Source organism: Tupaia chinensis, unplaced genomic scaffold (genome assembly GCF_000334495.1).
Source record: "Tupaia chinensis unplaced genomic scaffold, TupChi_1.0 Scaffold144346_1, whole genome shotgun sequence".
NCBI classification, from domain to species: domain Eukaryota; kingdom Metazoa; phylum Chordata; class Mammalia; order Scandentia; family Tupaiidae; genus Tupaia; species Tupaia belangeri.
Window position 1 is genome coordinate 5166264 of NW_006204205.1, and position 18439 is coordinate 5184702.

General features: G+C 38.3%; 1 protein-coding gene across 7 annotated transcripts in view; it reads left to right on the top strand.

The window, feature by feature from the left end:
- RAPGEF6 (Rap guanine nucleotide exchange factor 6) overlaps nucleotides 1-14380 on the top strand; it is a 263794-nt gene extending 249414 nt beyond the window's left edge. For all 7 annotated transcript variants that reach the window (XM_006166893.3, XM_006166895.3, XM_006166894.3 and 4 more), the window contains 4 exons: nucleotides 3508-3736; nucleotides 5647-6149; nucleotides 9812-10126; nucleotides 10919-14380. In XM_006166893.3, coding sequence (XP_006166955.1) covers nucleotides 3508-3736; nucleotides 5647-6149; nucleotides 9812-10126; nucleotides 10919-10944 — 1073 coding nt within the window. In that variant the 3' untranslated portion in view covers nucleotides 10945-14380. The remainder of the gene's footprint in view (nucleotides 1-3507; nucleotides 3737-5646; nucleotides 6150-9811; nucleotides 10127-10918) is intronic.
- Nucleotides 14381-18439: the final 4059 nt, after the last annotated feature.

Here is an 18439-nt window from a genome sequence, read left to right on the forward strand (position 1 = left end):
TCTTTCAAGGGAGAGACTAGTCAACAGCAAAAAAGAGGACGCAGATCACAATCAAGTTACAGAAAGCTGTGAGAAAGTGAAGGATGTTGGAAGCAACATCAAAGATGAGAAAGAGAGTGACATCTTCAATTCAAATAGCCGAGGCACCAGTAATACTTTAAACTGCTTCTATATGCGATTCAAGTCTAAAAGGAGAAAGACACTCTGATGAAATTCCTTTTTTAATTTTAGTGTTGTTTGTTTTATTTATTAATGTAAATACAGCTTAAATTAAGCCATTTGTCAAAGCGTAGACAACTTAGTTAAAATATAATTTATAAGAATTTTATGATTGGTATTAATGTCCTCTAGCAACAAAGTCATGTTGATTTAAAGTGCCTTATTTGTACATATGTTATTTTACTAATGTATTGCACTAGTAAAGTTTATATTTGTTGTTTTTTGTAGTTGGCTTTATTTCCTACTGATAGCAGCTGAGTCTGAGAAATGGAGGTTTTTTAGGAACCAGTGTTCAGTTTCACCATAAAATTCACAGTAATATAATCTGACCAAAACCCCTGCCTGAGAACTTCATTGTTATTTAGTACTTCCTCTATGTTACAAGCTAAAGGAAGAAGTACCTCTTGGGAGGCAAGAAACTGCATCTTGTTCACATACACCGAAAAAACTTTAGTTATTTATGATAGAGTGTGCACATGTACATAATGTGAGAGAGTGATGAGCACCCTCCGTAGGGTCTGGTCATGCCACAATACCCTTCCTCCAGTCTTCCAACCCATCAGATCATGAGCACTCATACATGTGTGCCTCGCAGACTGACCAGGCCAGGGATTCAAATTGCAGTTGTCATGAGGGATCCTGTTTCTCTTGAGCAATGCAATGCCATTGCACCATAGAGGTGGCCGACATATGCTTTCTCTTTTTAATTTACCGGAGAGTACATGCACTCACCAGGGAGGAAAACAGAGAGAGAAAGGCAGAGAGAACCCCCCAGTGGGGTGCAATCGCTCTGCACTCCCTTCTCCACTCTTGTCAAAATTCAGGGCATGCATGCACACACATCAGGCCTGTTTTCAGGCTGCCAGGGCCCAGATTTGAACTGTGTGGTTGGCCATGTAGGATCTGACTGTTTTAATCATCAAGCCATGGAGCTGGCCCAGCATATACTTTTCATATCATTCACTCTTTACACATCCCTTACCGAGGGGAAGGGATGAGTCTAAGTATCATCTGGGAAACTTTTTTAAACATGCAACTACTGTGTCTTGCTCCAATCCTCATAAATTTGAATTGCCAGATAACAAGTCTGGGAATGGATATTTTAGTAAGTTTTCCAGGAGAGTCTTAGAATTGGTAATATTTGAGAATACTGACCTTACAGATATAAGGATGAAATTAGTTTTAAAATAGTAAAGCAAGTCTGTCCCATAGGATGAAGCAATGATTTTCTTTTGATGGAGGTGATTTGATTTTTTTCAGCACATTTATTTTCTTGGTCCTCTTGGAAATTGACTAATCAATTCATGGACACTGACAAATAGCAGTGATTCCAGGTTCAGAGATATGTGATAGAAGTCAAGAGACTGACTTGTCTTGACTTACTCTGTTCTTGGCACTATAAGCCAAGTGTAAATCACACATTTTCTGGGTCCAAATTTTCTTTTGGAAATAGTTAATAGGACTACTTAATAAGGTTATTGAGCAACACTTTTTAAAAGATATTTATTTATTTCCATTTGTTACTATTTTTTCATTTGACCAGAGAGAGAGAAGGGAGAAGTGAGAAAGCAAGCCTCCTGGTTTGGGACTCAGACCACAGCCGGCCACATGGAAGTTTAGCACCTTAAACACCATGCCACCTACCGGCCCTGAGCAACTTATTTTTAATGATTCAAGTTACATACGAATAAACTTCAAGATCCCTAAAGCAGGGTCAGACACTGGAGCTTAGTTTGTTGTCTTACTCTTTATCATGAAGAAGCCAACGCCCTAAAAATTCCAGTAGCATTTCCAAAGTTATAGTTTGTCCTAATGGGAATTCTAGTAATCGGCCCAATGGATTTGTACCTATTTAACCTCAGTTTCTTCTGCAAGCAAGAAAATGTTCTTGCTTCTTTGAGACCTATCCTTTGCTGGAATTACTTAGGTTATTTTCTTTTATTTGTAAATAAAAGTTAGGCATTTTTTTCCTTTTAATTATCATAATAGACTGCAACTTAACCAGCATACTGCAGATTTGGTTTTGGATCCTTCTATATCACTCTATCTCCACCCCTTGATTCCAAGACTATAGGAGAAAATTTCTGTAATTGTCTGTTGTGCAGTAATTCGGGGAACAACTTATTTAATTTTTGGAATTATTTCTTTAACTTTATTCATTTTTAATAGAATTATTTTATTAAACTTTATTTATTTATTTTAATTTGACCAGAGAGGGACAGAGCAAGAGAGAGAGAAATCAAGCCACCAGGTCCAGGACTCAAACTGCAGTTGGCCATGTAAGAGTCCAGCAGCACCCTTAGCCACCATGCCACCTGCCAGCCCCTCATTCATTTATTTTTTAATTTGACAGAGAGAGAGAGAAAGCAAGCCACCAGGTACGGCACTTGAACTGGTCAGCCATGTGGGAGTGTCCAGCACCTTCACCACCGTGCCACCTGCTGGTCCCCTCAGAGAGCAGTTTAAAACCTGTGTATATTGTTTTCTTCATAACACAGTCTTCTTAAGTCTTATCATTCAACTCTTTGATGTAATATTCTTTTTTAAGAATTCTTTTATTTCGTTTTAATTACTTATTTAATTTTAGTTTGACCAGTGAGGGGGACAGAGTGAGAGAGAGAGGAGGGAAACAAGAAAACAAGCCACCAGGTCCAGGACTTGAACCTCAGTCAGCCATGTGGGAGTCTAGCTCTCTTAACCACACCACCTGCTGGCCCTGTCAACTCTTTGATGTAATATTCTGCAAAATTGGTAAAGAAAAAGAAAACTAGGTGTAAAATTAAGTACAAATCAGAAACAACTTATTTAAAAATATTAAAACAGTGATTCAACTCGGGGCAAGACTTCTTAGATGGCATAAGCAGAATCCTAGAGGGTAAGTATATACACTCTGGAAAAGCAAAACTGCAGTTCTTTTCCTTGAGCCTTTGCTCTCATTCCCACTCCTACTGCAAAGTAGTGTTTGGATTTAGACAAGACCATCAGATACTTATGTTAATCAAAGGAACGGGAGATGGGGACAGGTACCCTTTCAGACTAGTTTTCTCAGTAATACTAGATTCCTAACTTACTTTAAAAAAAAAATTAGTTGGATTGATGTGCATAGTAGGTGAATTAATATGTGGGGGAATATGTGGAGGAGATTGGCTCCATTACTTCTACATAGCTAAAAACTGAGATTACTATTTTATCTTTTTTTTTAACTATGTTTTTCTTTATCCTTTCCCTAAATGCCCTACCGTGCATTCCATTGTTTTATAGTTTGATCAGTGTTCTTTTCTCATTCAGGTTATACACTTACACCATCAGCTAAATCTGACAACTTGTCTGACTCCAGCCATAGCGAGATTTCCTCACGGTCAAGCATCGTAAGCAATTGTTCTGTCGACTCCATGTCTGCAGCTCTGCAGGATGAACGGTGTTCCTCTCAGGCTCTGGCAGTTCCTGAATCCAGTGGGGCACTGGAAAAGACAGAGCGCCCCTCAGGAATAGGAGACCATAGTCAGCTTGGGCCTGGGTAAAAATTCTTACTTGTTTACGTATCACACAACCTATGCCTCAGTGCCATTGCAAGCAGTGCTCCGCATCTTGACCATGGGTCCCCTGGGCAGTCGTAAAGGGATCCATGAATGCAAAGGGATCCATGAATGCGAGAGCCTAGAATAGTGGTTACCAGAGGCTGGGGGGATAGGGGGGATCGGTACAAAAACATAGTTAGAAATAATTAAGTTCTACTGTTCTTGTAGCACAATAGGGTAATGATGGTTAACAATAATGTATTATATATTTCAAAACAGCTAGGAGAGAGGATTTTGAATGTTTCTAACACAAAGCAATGATAAATGTTTGAGGTGATGGTATGCTAATTACCCTGATTTAACCATTACACATCATAAACATATGTATCGCTATATCACACTGCAACCCATAAATATGTACAAATATTATGTGTCAAAGAAATAAAAGGTAATTCTTGACATTTTTTTAATTAAAAAATATGAGGGTCAAGTATTTATTCTCTATACTGAATATGCTAATAAGTACTATTTTGGGGGCCAGTAGGTGGCATGGTGGTTAAGGACACTGGACTCCCACATGACCGACCGTGGTTTGAGTCCCAGACCTGGTGGCTTGCTTTCTCACTTTCTCTTTCTCTCTCTCTGTCTCTGTCTGGTCACATTAAAAAATCATAACAAATTAAATAAATAAATAACTCTTTAAATAAATGAAATGTAAAACCCATCCTTTGCTTCAGACACACAAAAAAAGTCTGTTGACTTATTTTGGCTCATGAGTCTTAGTTTGGGATAGCCTTCCAGTAAGTGATAGGATTCATTTAGTAGGTAGTTAGAAAGATAGTTGTTTTCTTAGCACCGTATTAAGCTAACTACAGAAGTACATTGAAAGATTGGGGCTGGCAGGTGGCTTGGCGTTTAAAGGTGCTGGACTCCCACATGCCAACCAAGGTTCAAGTCCTGAACCTGGCAGCTTGCTTTCTTACTTTCTCTCTCTCTCTCTCTCACTCTCACTTTCTCACTGTCCCTCTCTGGTCAAATTAAAAATAAACAAATAAAGTTAAATAAAATAATTCTTTAAGAATGAAAATGTTTCCTCAAGTTGAGAATTTGTTTTATAAGCTTTTTTATTTTTTTATTTATTTTTCTAAATAATTATTTATTTTATTTATTCATTTATTTTTTAAAATCTGACCAGAGAGAGACAGAGGTTGAGAGTGAGAGAAAGAGGAAGTAAGAAAGCAAGCCACCAGATTCAGGACTTGAACCCTGGTCGGCCATGTGGGAGTGTCCAGCACATTAACCACCATGCCACCTGCTGGTCCCAAGCTTTTTTATTTTTTGCATGAGGAGGAGGAGCAGCACCCCTGACAGGGTTTTAATGCCGTGATTCACCCATAGCTTCGGCAAGACTTGGGTCACAGGCATGTGTGTGTCCAGTATAGTCAGAGAGGTCTCTGGGTGTGAACTCAAATCCTTTCCATGTGGTTCAGCCTTGCAGAGCATAATTACAGCTGCACCACTGTCTGGGCCCAAGTTTGGAGTTCTTAATTCTATATGCATAGAGAACATCTGGTATTACGGACCAAGAATGAAAACGTGTTCTTAATTTTGTTTCAAACTTCATCTTTGCATTTTCATTTAAAATCAAGAAAATTTCAGAGGAAATCTTGTTAAGCATTTGAGCTTCTTTAGTGTTTTGTTTCTAGTGAGTAATAAAATTAATGCCAATAAGGAGTTTAGTGATGTTTGATTATAGTTTTGTTGTTTTTTTTTTTTACTGGATTATTCTAGCATGAACACTTAATGTATATTCTGTAGTTTCTTGTAGGCAGTAATACTTGCAGTGGAGATGAAGTTTTTACAGTAAGCCAATAAATTACTTTAAATTGTGCATTATCTCCAATTTTAGGTGGACACTCTCAAAGCCATCTCTACTCAAGGGTTTAGTTGTCTCATCTTCTATGAGCAGTGAAGAGATATCTCATGAACATATCCTTATAGAAGCAGCTGACAGTGGTCGTGGAAGTTGGACTTCCTGTTCAAGCAGCTCCCATGACAATTTCCAAAGCCTTCCAAACCCAAAAAGCTGGGATATTTTGAACTCTTATAAACATACCCATTTGGAGGACCCCATTGCTGAGGTTGAACCCACTGACTGTGAGCCCTATTCCTGCCCTAAAGGCTGTTCTAGAACTTGCGGTCAGTGTAAAGGAAGCCGAGAGCCCAATCAGTTGCGGCAGAGCTGGACATCCTCCAGCTCCCTATCTGACACATACGAACCAAACTACGGGACAGTTAAACGGAGAGTGTTGGAGAGCACCCCAGCCGAATCATCTGAAGTCTTGGAGCCCAAGAATGCCACAGACCCAGCTTATAAAACTGTCACTTCAAGTACAGAAAAGGGCTTGATTGGTAAGTTGTGTACTTTTTGTAGTTTTGACATTTAGAGATAAGTGGCAAAAATGGCACTGACATGTCTTAGTTCAGGATTTTATTCTTACAAAAATCATTTTCTCACTCCAACCTTTTTTCCACCCTCCACAAGCAAATTTCCCCAAAACTTATGGCTTCTCAAGGGCTTCTGAAGAGATATTCATTAAAATGAAAATCCTGGTGTGAGGTATTTAATTAGACAAGTATGTCGTGTTTTAAGATTTTTCTGTTTTTGTTGAGGAATATCCCATTACATAGTAGTAATAAAAGAATTAGTTATTCTCTTTGTCACTTTATAAGTTCTTTGGATCACAGTTGCAATGAATATGTGGTAGAAACATTGACTCTGCTATTACTTGTATATAGTAAAAATGAGAGACTATATAAAAAAAGTCCAAAACATTTTCAGTGTACCCTTCTGGTGTATGTCATGAATATGCCAACTTCTTTTATTTTTAAGAGGTTTTTGCTATTAGGGTGCATGTGTTCTTCAGAAAGAGAGGGACAGAGAGCTTCTTTTTTTTTTTTGAGTTTTTATGAATATGCCAAGTTCTATGTATAGATTCCATTCTAAGCTTTCTTAGAGCATTCTTTTTAGTATTTAGCCATAACATACTTGAAAATGTTCTTCTCTGATTTATAAAAGTAATTGAATATATAATAGCCACTGCTTTTCTACTTATGTGGAGTGACTGAACTTTGAGTCCATACTATCATCAACTCAGTTCTGTAAAATATTCATGAGGTCACATTTAATGACTAAAAATGCGAATGGCAAATGTGCTCATTTTCCAGTTACTTGGGGGGTTTTTTGTTGTTGTTTTCAATCGCCAGAGGATACAGGTGCTTGCCAGCAGGGGGAAGGAGTACACACACTCCAAAGGGGCATGGTCACACCACAATCCCTTTTCCATCCTCTTGAGATTTTTGGGTATGCAGGCATATGTGCCCAGCATGTGTTTCAAGCCACTGAGGCTGGGATCCAGCTCCCTTAACCACTATAGGCGACGGGCCAGCCAAGTTACTTGTTAAGTTGCATTTATACGTCACATTTTTGTCTGTCTGTGTGTGTGTGTGTGTGTGTATGTGTTAGGGTGTGTGCACTTGCCAGAAAGAGAGAGACTGAGAGGGGAAGTGAGAAATCACCTCCCCGGGGGATGACCACACCGCAATCCCTTCTCCTCCATTCTCCTCCTGAGATCTTGGACACGCATGCACACACATGCCTCCAGTATGAGTTTCAAGCCACTTGGTCTGGGACTCAAACAACGATCAACCATGTGGGAGTCCAACGACTTAACCACTACGCCATCTGCTGGCCCCTGTACATTAGATTTTTAGCTCATTCCTCGTTTTCCAAGGATTTTTTTATTTGATGACTGCTACAAGGATATATAAGCATATGTGTAATGTACAAGATATAAAAATCTTTCTCTTGGGCTAGTAGGTTTCATAGAGGTTGGGACAGCTGGATCCTACATAGCCAACTGCACAGTTCAAGTCATGGATCTGGGGGCTTAAATATCATGCTGGGCACTTGTGCACATGCACCCAAAATCCCAAGAGGAGAAGGGATTGCTACATAGCCATCCCCACAGGGAGTAATTTATCACTCTCTCTTTTTTTCATCTCTCTCTCTCTCAAGCAAATAAATGTGTTCTATAGCAAAAACACCTTTCTCTTGTCCATATGGGAATATCAATTTAAAATCTTTTTTTTTTTTTAAGAGATTTTTGCTGTAGGGGGTGTGTGTGCTCACCAGAGAGACAGAAAGTGAGCAATCACTCCCCAGGATGGATGGCCACACCATAATCCCTTCTCCATTCACCCCCTGTGTGAATGGGCATACACACATGCGCACCTGATGTGAGGTTTGAGCCACCAGGTCCAAGACTCAAACCATGGTTAACTATATGGGGGTCCAGCACCATAAGCACTATGCCATCAGTTGATCTCACAGTTTGTAAATCTTTGATTTCTGGGTGACTCTGGACAAATCACTTACTCTTTTTTTTTTACTTTTCTTGACATCCTCTCTACCCCAACCACGCAACCCTAAATAAGCTCAAATGAGAATGGAAACTCTTTCTGGCCTTGATACTACATGCAATCTTAGTGGTAGGATCACAGAAATTTCAATGTATAGAACAAGCCTAGTCTTCTAATAGAAGAGTTAATATTAGAATTATGTATGGACAACCTCAGAGCCTAGTGGTCAAACCGAATCCCATAAAGCTGACCACAGTTTGAATCTCAGCCACAGTGGCTTGAAAAACATACTGGGCAAAGTGTGTCTCCATGCCCATAATTCCAGCAGGACGGAGAAGTGGAGAAGGGATTGCAGCATGAAGACATCCCATTGGAGGGTGCTTTCTCCCTCCCTCCCTTTCTCTCTCTCTCTGTCTCTGCCTAGTGAGTGCACATATCCTCTGGCAATTAAATAAAAAAGAATTATGTTGTTATTTTTAATGTGTTCTGCTTGTGTCTAATCAGTTTTTGAGTTTGGAAAGTCTCTTGCATGATCAAGGTCTTCAAAGCCATTTGTCTTGTGGATTCTGTGGATCTTATTTTGTGGAATTTCTTCTTCAACCTATTTCTGATGTTTTGGAAGCATTGCCTTAGTTCAGGACTCACAAACTAAGGGAAACAGATTTTTAAGTCCCATTTTCTGTGAAAATCAGAGACATTGATTTGTTTGTTTTTAAATATTTAACTTTATGTGTTGTTATTTTTTAATTTGACAAGAGAAAGAGAGAAAGAGGGGAAGAAAGTGAGAGAGCAAGCCACCAGGTCTGAGACTTGAACCATGGTTGGCCATGTGAGAATCCAGTACCTCGACCACCATGCCACCTGGCGACCCCTCAGAGAAATTTATTTTAAGATGAATTTCCTAAAATTATGTTTTTTTCTTTACCTCTTAATCAAAAACTAAAGTTAGAAAAAATTCTTGAAGAAATTATTTCCTCTATATCAGGAACATTAAAGTTGTTCATGCCAGGACTGAGCTAGTATACTCATGAGCGCCAGAAAACACCAGTTCATGTCTAGGGAAAGAGTGAAGTAGCCCTTAAGTAGATGACCCAAACAAATGGGGGAATTTCTAATTTGTCCTCAGTCATCATAGGGCTGATGTTACTTCAGCAGTTTGTCGTATACTTGTAATGTGAGGGCTGAACTGCAGAAGGGAGCTTATCTTTAGTGTTTATTCCTTCAGCTCCCTCTCATTCATTTAATGTTTATAAACCTTAATGAAGTGGGGCCAGCAGGTAGCATGCTGGTAAAGGTACTGGACTCCCACATGGTCGATCACAGTTTGAGTCCCACACCTGGTGAAGTGCTTTCTTTCTCTCCCTACCCCAGCCCCCACTCCTTGCTGATGAGTGCACATGCTATTTAAAAATAATAATGATAAATAAAAATCAAATAATTCTTTAAAACTTAATGAAATTGTTTATGTATTTTAAAACAGGTTTAGTATTAAGTTTATCAAGCTTTTTAAAAACATTTTTAATCCGTCATTCAGATTTATTCATTTTGTCTGTTTTTAAGTTCTGTTTTTGTCATTGTAATAAGTTTGTGTGTTTTCTTATTTATTTATTTAATTTTTCATTAACATTTCCATTGCTTATTTTTCATGCCAGTGTACTGTGTCACCTCACCCAAGAAGGACGATAGGTATAGGGAGCCACCTCCTACTCCTCCAGGATATATGGGGATTTCTTTAGCAGACCTAAAGGAAGGACCCCACCCGCACCTAAAACCTCCAGATTATAGTGTGGCAGTGCAGAGGTCAAAGATGATGCCTAACAGCCTGTCTAGACTGCCACCAGCTTCTCTCAGTAGCAACCCTGTGGCCCGTGTTCCATCGAAGACTGTAACTCAGCCTCAGAGGCACAATTTGCAGCCATCCCATCCTAAACTAGCAGATGTGCCTGACGCAGATAGCGAAGCAGATGGTATGTTGACACACTACCTTAATGGCTCTTAAATGAATTGCTGAACATACTAAATGGTCTTTATTTGGTGTTTTATGGTAATAATGTTTTCTTTAAATGCCTTAGAATCTCTGTTAAAAATTAAGCAATCCTTAAATCTGATGGTGTTGTTTTTTTTTTTTTTTTCTTTTAATGGAAAGAACAATCTGCTTATTTCTGTGTGCTCAGTATTCTTCTTCTGGCTCAGATGGTGTATTCTTGTCTGTACAGAACAGCAGCTCAGTCTAATAGGATAATTTTGAGAGGAGCCACTTGACATTGATGGCATTGTACATTAATTCATGGGCACTTGAAGCTGCATTTCAAATGCTGAAATAATACTGTTGCTGTAATTCCTCTTATTAGCAAAACTCTTAACCTTGTAGCTATGACAATAGTTACTGTGTGCTTGGGAAGGTCATGCATGTTTTTGCATAGAAAAATACATCATTACTTTCCCAACAATCAAGTCTTTTGCTTTATTAAAAATTAATGGAGTTTTATCCTTTTAGACAATAGAATAATAAAGTGATTAAAAGCCAGTTATTTATGAAATTCCTATTTATCTTGTCAGACTTTGGTGTGATAAGAAATTAGAAGTGTTATTAAATAAAATCTTTGCCTTGATGGGACATTCAAGGGAATTTACTTGTTAAAAATGCTTAATTTTAATTTTCTAAATAGATTACTAGATTATTGATCTTCATTTACATACTGATCTGTCAGTTAATGATGGGGTTTTTTGTTTTGTTTTGTTTTGTTTTGTTTTTTCAGAAAACGAACAGGTTTCAGCAGTCTAGCCTTTGGGTGACCCATGTGAAAACCGCTGAAAATCATGGAGGGGTGGGCAGAGCCACCTCATGATTCCCAGGCCATTGCCAGCAAACACCTTGATGCTACTGCTAACCCAAAGGTTCTAGCTCCTGTGTTCTGCGCAGTGCGCTACACCTGAGTCGGCCCTTTCACGTAACCCCTGCAGATGCGTAGTCTCCCCAGCTGTGGATGTTGTGCCTGGAGACCAGTCTCTACTTTGCACGCCAGACCTGCCTTGGGACCACAGTTCCAGAACAGATTCAAACTGAGTCATCCCCATGTATATCACTATAGATTTTCATTTAGCAAATTATTTTAAAGAAGCAGCGTTCTTATTTCCAAGCCATAGCTTGGGCTGAAGGACAAATTAAAAATGTCTGCTGATACCTAGTATGTTGTTATGTATTTGAAAATAATTTATTGTTTGAAGTGTTGTGGTTTTGTTTGTATTTGGGAACTCTTACTAGCTGATGTTTATATTTGAGGTCATAAAACTGTCTCTAGTCTGACCAAATGAAAGTCATCTTTACAGAGATGATATGCTTGATCTTTACAGAGATGAAGCTTGATCTGTAGCGTCAATGCAGTGGACGGTCTCCTGAGCGGAATACGAAACCTGCGGTGGAGGTGTTAGGAAGCCGCTGGCCATGGTGTGAAAGGCCAAAGGAGGCTGGATTTCTTGTCAGTCTTTAGAGAGAAGGGAGGAGGGGTTAGGATGGGGTGGGTAGAACCCTGATTTCCAAAACATGAAATTTGATGTTAAATGACATGTATATACACATTTTCTTCTGAAGTGAAAGTCATGCTGCATCTAATTATAACTAAAATATTAATCTAATAAATAATGGGTTTTAGCAAGTTCTTCTTTATAGAAGTCCAAAACTAAAATTTCTCACAAGTAGTATAAAGGTCTTTTTTAAAAAGAAGTATAACCATTTTTTTAAAAGAAATATAACCAATTACAATTGGGGTTGTAATCATGAAGGTGAATTTGACATTATGCAGTGTTCTGCAACATACCACTCACACATCTTAGAGCACCAAGTTGTCTCCAGTTTTGATAAACTCTGCAGCTCTTAGTTACCTAGAGTAAAAGGTCTACCAAAGTATTTAATTGGCTGAATTTTTTGTAGGAAAAGAGGAGATAGAATTACAAAAATTATTATCTCTTCATTCTCAGTTTAGCCCTTGAGAAGGACATACCTTCCCCACCTCTTTAACTTGGCACACTTAATTTAAGTATTTAATTAAAATTTCAGTGACTGTTTACTGAATGGGGTAGATTTTTCACATTTTTACAAATTAAATATATTATTTTCTATGTATTAAGTTTAATTTCTTTTAGTGTGAAGACAAGTGAGATTTTAATAAACTTTAAATACCAAAAAAAAAACAAAAAAACAAAAAAAAAAACAAGCCAAAGCCTTTTATGTGCACTACGCAGATCAACTTGGAGCCAAAATGGGTTTACTTCTGAATAGTTGTTCAAATGTAACCATGTGTGATTTTAATTGGTTTGTGACTTCCACTTTAGGAGTTTTCTTTCTCTAGCTGTCTCACCCCCGTGTCTTTCTACCTATGTTTGTTTTGAAATCACATCAGTTCCAAGTGGGAAATGGTAGTGGTTCATCTTTTCCATCAAAATGATTGTGTCTTCATTTTAGGAAAAATAATGTTTCTGAGAAATTCTCTTGGGTTAAAAAAAAAAAAAAAAAAAAAAAACATTAATCCGAAAGTTAAGCCTTAGACATTAAACCCAGGTTTGTTAGTGGCTTCATAGCTTTCTTTGGCTCTTTTAAATAGAGAGTAGTCTGAATCGAAAATCCTGATTTGAAAGTCACATTCTAGTGACTGGGCCTATAGACAGTGTCTGGTGATATAATTAAACAGTGGTTGTCTGATTATCATTTTTTTCCTTCACTGATTTACACAATGTTGTGTTCATGTCCACAGCAAAACAAAGAAAGTGAAAGATATTTTTGCTATACCCACCTTTTTATCATATTTGGGTATCTATCATCACCATTTTATATCCATTACTCTAGAAAAAAAAAAAAAGATGTCCTGTTTGCACAGTATCTGTTTCTTTAGCAGGTTTTTCAAACCAAATGGAAGCCTTACCTGTCTTTGTCCTTAAAGGTGTGAATAATACCGTGCACAGAGTTGAGGCCTGTGGTTTTTAGACTTGCACCTTGTAGCTGCCTTTGTTTTATCTACCTGTAACTGTGAGTGTTTGGTTCAGCCGATCACATTGATCAGAAACTAAGGCCAAATGCTTTGTAGTCTGATATATATGTATCCTTGAAAAAAATTGTGAGGTTCTGATTTTTATATTTTAATTCACTATACATTTCTGCCTTCTCTTAGTTGGTCATGTGACTAGAGACAAGAGAAGCCTTAACCTGTATTTGCTCAGTTCCAAATTCCCATTTGTTTTTGTTTTTATTTTATAAATTTTTAACTTTAATGAAAAAAACTAGTGTTCTCTCTTCCCACCTCAACCTTGAGTCTGCCAACACTATCGAAGCAGTCAGCCCTCAGTGCAAACTTTTGCCAAATAGTTTCAGCAAAATTTCTTCCTACTGAAAGATTTAGAGAATCAGGATATTCAATATATGCTTCATAAAAGCTTATGATGATTGATAGGTTCTCCTTTCCTCCAAATGATTACTCTCAGTATGCTGTGTAGAGTGGAAAAGCCTTTAGTGGGTTTTCATGGGGATGGTAAGTCACATCATTGTCTACATCTTTTCCTTGAGAATCTCTCCCAGGCTGGAAATGTGGCAGTACAGTAATCATGGGAGCTCCTAAGAACAAACCTAATTTGAATGTTCTTTCTCCTACAAAAAGGGGAGAGGAGAGAAAAGGTTTCCTTATATATTTAAAATTGTGATTGTTATTCTGATACAATTTTAAGTTTCTTTAAAATGTGATGTTAAAGTTTATGTATACTTTTAGCATTACCTAAGAGGCTAGAAAAAAGGGATAAATCTTCAGAAAAACATCAGTACATTTTCAAATTTAAACTTGAACCCCAGTTCATCTTTAGCTTTTGTTGTGCGTTTTAAAAGCTTTTTTATTTTTGATACACAGAATGCAGTCAAACTTGATCTTTTAAAATGAAAACATGTAAGCTTATCAGCAAAAGAAAAACACAAAACTGCACAGTTGTAATAATCAAATAGCAATTATACTGCACAATTCAGTGATTGTAAGGTATCCTGTAACAAGCAATGTTTGTCTCCTATTTTTTGATACCTCTTAAACTTATGTCTTTTAGAAAGACAGTGCCTCTGTATGCTTTTTGTATTTTTACCAAGTGTAAATATTTGTTATATTTTTGGTTAAGAGAATGTAAAAGTACCATTTATTATTATCATATCTACTAATACATTGGTGGACTCAATAAAGAATCTACATTAACCTTCTGTGCACTTCATGGTGAATGTAGGGAACAGAGGGAATTATTGTACTCAGCCATTCAGGAGTGCTAGAATGGGACCTATGATGGTGTGAAGGCCTTATTTTTTTTTAATTATTTATATTAATTCCATTTGTTATTACTATTTATTATTTTGACCAGACAGAGACAGAGAAAGGGAAAGCGAGAGATCAAGCCACCAAGTCCGGGACACGAACCATGGTCAGTCATGTGGGAATCCACCGCCTTTAACCACCACGCCGTCTGCCAGCCCCCTGAAGGCTTTATTTTTTAAATAACGAGAAATTTGGAGTAGTGTGATTATTCTTCACTGTACAGAATCTCTAAACCACCAAGCTGTTGTTGGGATTTTAAAAAGTTGTATTTACAAACCAAATAACAGTGGCTTAAACACTACTGGGACTTGTTTTTCTCTTACTACAGAAATTCCACAGGCACACTGTCCAGATAAAATGTCCTGACGTTTATACCTCAGATATCACCTCAGTATTTCAGGAAAGAAGGAAGAAGGAAGCATTTAGAGGAAAAGGTGCCAATGTGTGTCCCTGTTTATTAGCAGAACCAGTGACTTTCTCAGAAGCTCTAAGTGCACATTTCTTCTTGCATCCCATTCGTCAGAGCTGTGCTGCATGACCTGTAGCTGCAGGTGAACACCGAGAAATGGCTCCCATAAGAGATAGGGAGCCCTTTCTTTTATGAGATCAGATCCCAGGTTCCTGGCAAAGGAAGGAATTCTGTTTTAGCACCACTGTGTAAAATTTCCTCCCTGTATTCCCTCTGTACCTAGAAAACGTTATTCCTTTGAATAGCTAAGGCCTTTTTAAGCTTCTAGTTCATTCACCCTCTTTTAACACACATACTGGGTCATCTCAGGCCGTTCCATCTCTCCACAGCCTCGGTAGTTCATTCCTTTATTTCAAAAGTATTAAATGCACATGTAGTAGGTTGATAGTGGCTATCCCAAAACCCTCACCACTGGGACTTGTAAATGTTACTTTATTTGGGGAATGGGTCTTTGCAGATGTACTAGCATCTTGGGTTTTCTGGGTAGGACCTAAATGGCATCATAAGTGTCCTTACAAGAAAGGCAAAAGAAGATGGATCACAGACAGAGGAGAGAGCAGTGTGAAGGCAGCAGCAATAGATTGAATGCTGGCAGCTCCCAGAACTGAGAGATGAGGGAGGGATCCTCTCCCGAGCCTCCAGAGGAAGTACTGCCCTGCTGACACCTTCATTTTGGACTTCTGGCTTTCAGAACTGTAAGATAATACATTTGTGTTGTCTTAAGCCATCCAATTTGTGGTCATTTGTTACAGCCACTCTAGGAAACTAGTTTCTGTGTGTCCGATGTTAGGAACCCAGCCCTTGTGTTTAAGGGATATGGCAGAACTTCATTTTACCCGAAGAGCCCTCCTGTAAATCACCCGCCCTTGAAGCACTGGATACGAAGTGCTGAAAGAGGAACTGGTTATCCCAGAGGCCTCCCTTTCAGCAGCCCAGTCAGCTTATTTTTTTCTCATGTCATATTCTGATGAATGTGTACTTGTTAACTATTCTTAAATGACTAATAATGCAAAGTATATTTTCATATACTTATTGGCCATTTGAATGCTCTCTTTTGTGGGGCCAGCAGGTGGCTTGGTGGTTAAGAGTGCTGGACTCCCACGTGGCCAACTACAGTTCAAGTCCTGGACCTGGCAGCTTGCTTTCTCACTTTCCCTCTCACTCTGTCTTTCACTCTGTCCCTCTCTGGTCAAATTAAAGAAGGGGGGAGGGGATAGAGAAAGTTAAATAATTCTTTAAAAAAAAAAAAAGCTCTGTTTTGTGAAATACCTATTTAGGGGCCAGCAGATGGCATGGAGGTTAAAGCACTGGATTCTGCATGGCCAACTGTGCGGTTCAAGTCCTGGACCTGACAGCTTGAAAAGAACACCAGGTGCATGTTTGCCCAAATCACATAAAGAGACTGGAGAAGGGACTGTAGCATGGCCATCCCCTCTGGGGGGTGATTTCTCACTTTCCTCCCTCTCCCTCTCTCTCTCTCTCTCTCTCTCTCTCTCTCTCTCTCTCTGGCAAGTGCACATGCCTTATAGCAAAATAATAGTAATAAATCATTTAAAACCTAAAAATATGCCTTTTCAAAATAGTTTTATTTGTTGCTAAAATACTGAAATAATTTTCGTAATGACCTCATGTCTAACAACCTTGTTCGATTCACTTTTTTTTTTCTTAATAATTATTTATGGGACCAGCAGGTGGCATGGTGGTTAAGGCGCTGGACATTACCACATGGCTGACCGTGGTTTGAGTCCCGGACCTGGCTGCTTGCTTTCTTTCCCTCTCTCGCTCTATGTGTCTCTCTGGTCAAATTAAGATGAATGAATGAGTACTAAATAAAGAATTATTTTAGAAGTTATTTATTGGGAATAGCAAGTGGTATAGTGGTTAAGGGCACTGGCTTACCGTGATTTGAGTCCCAGAACTGGTGGCTTGCTTTTTCACATTCCCTCTCTCTTGCTCTCACTTGCTCTGTCCCTCTCTGGTCAAATTAAAAATAAATTATTTTTTAAAAGAATTATTTAATTTCATTTTTTACTATTATTTTTTTATTTGACCAGAGAGAGACAAAGAAAGAAAGGGAAGATGAGAAAGCAAGCCACCAGGTCCAGGACTCAAACTGTGGTCAGCATGTGGAAGTTCAGCACCTTAACTATCATGCCACCTGCAAGCCCCCATTTCTTATTAACTCTAATAATTTGTGGATTCTTTTGAATATTTTTGCCTATTTCTAGGCACTTTACTCCCCCAATCTCCAAATCTTGCCTTACTGTGCTAGCCAAAATCTGCAATACAGTGTTTAATAGAAGTAATCAGAGTAGAACTCCTTTATTTGTTCTTCGATTTCAGGGGAGCTTTCAGATGTTACTATTGAGCATACTAATTACTGTAGGATTTGTGTGCTGTTTATGATTTTAGTATTGCTATAGGACACTAATCGATCTAGTGTGGGGGGAAGGGGTCAGTGAGGGGGAGAGATAAGAAATCTCCCTCCCCAGGGGGATGCCTATGCCATAATCCCTTCGTTATCTCAAAATTTGGGACCCACACACACCCAGGATGTTTTTCAAGCCACCAGGTTGGGGACTCAAACCATGCTGTCAGCATGTGGGATCCAGCCACCTTAACCACCATATCACCAGCTAGCCCAAGATTTCTTTTATTCTGCTAGGAAGATTTATGGAGTTGAACTTTATCAAGTGCTTTCCTTGAATCTGTTACAATGACCTGATTATTTTTTCTTACCTTTTTAGTGTGCTGAAGCAATTGGTAGATTTTAGTGTTAAGCCTTCCCATCCACCCTTGTTTTCTCTCCTCATCCTTCACTTTACTAGAATAAACCCCTCCTGGTCACGTTATGTTAACTATTTATACAGACCTAGATTTTTTTTTATATTTAAATTTATTTATTTACATTCATTCACTATACATCATTACAGCATACAAAATGAGATTTCCCATCCAGAATACACTGTAAGTGGCTCAGTCAAGCACATCAACATACGTGTTATTGTCAACAAATAATTTTCCATTTCTTGTTTCCTGTACTTGATTCCCTATCTCTCACCCTCTGCCATGTCCCACTCTCCTCCCACACTGTCTCTGTTATCCATGGTTGCTTTCTATGCCTTTTCCCCCCATTTTATTGATTTGCTAATGAACTTAATTAATCTATTTCCAATAGCAAGTGCAGTTGATATATACATATCCATGAACCCAAGTCTGACTTCAGGCATAATCCTCACTGAGTAGAATGAACATACTATAAAATAGCACCTAGCTGGGACTATATAACTTACTGCAGTCATCAAATATGCATTTTTTTCCTGAAACTTTTTTAAATGAATTAATGTACATTCATCCCCTAATCATCATCACAGCATACAAAAAGTGGTTTCCCATCCAGAATAAACTACATAGTGGCTTAATCATGTATGTTATCAATAATTTTCCATTTCTAGTTTCACATATATATGTGTGTA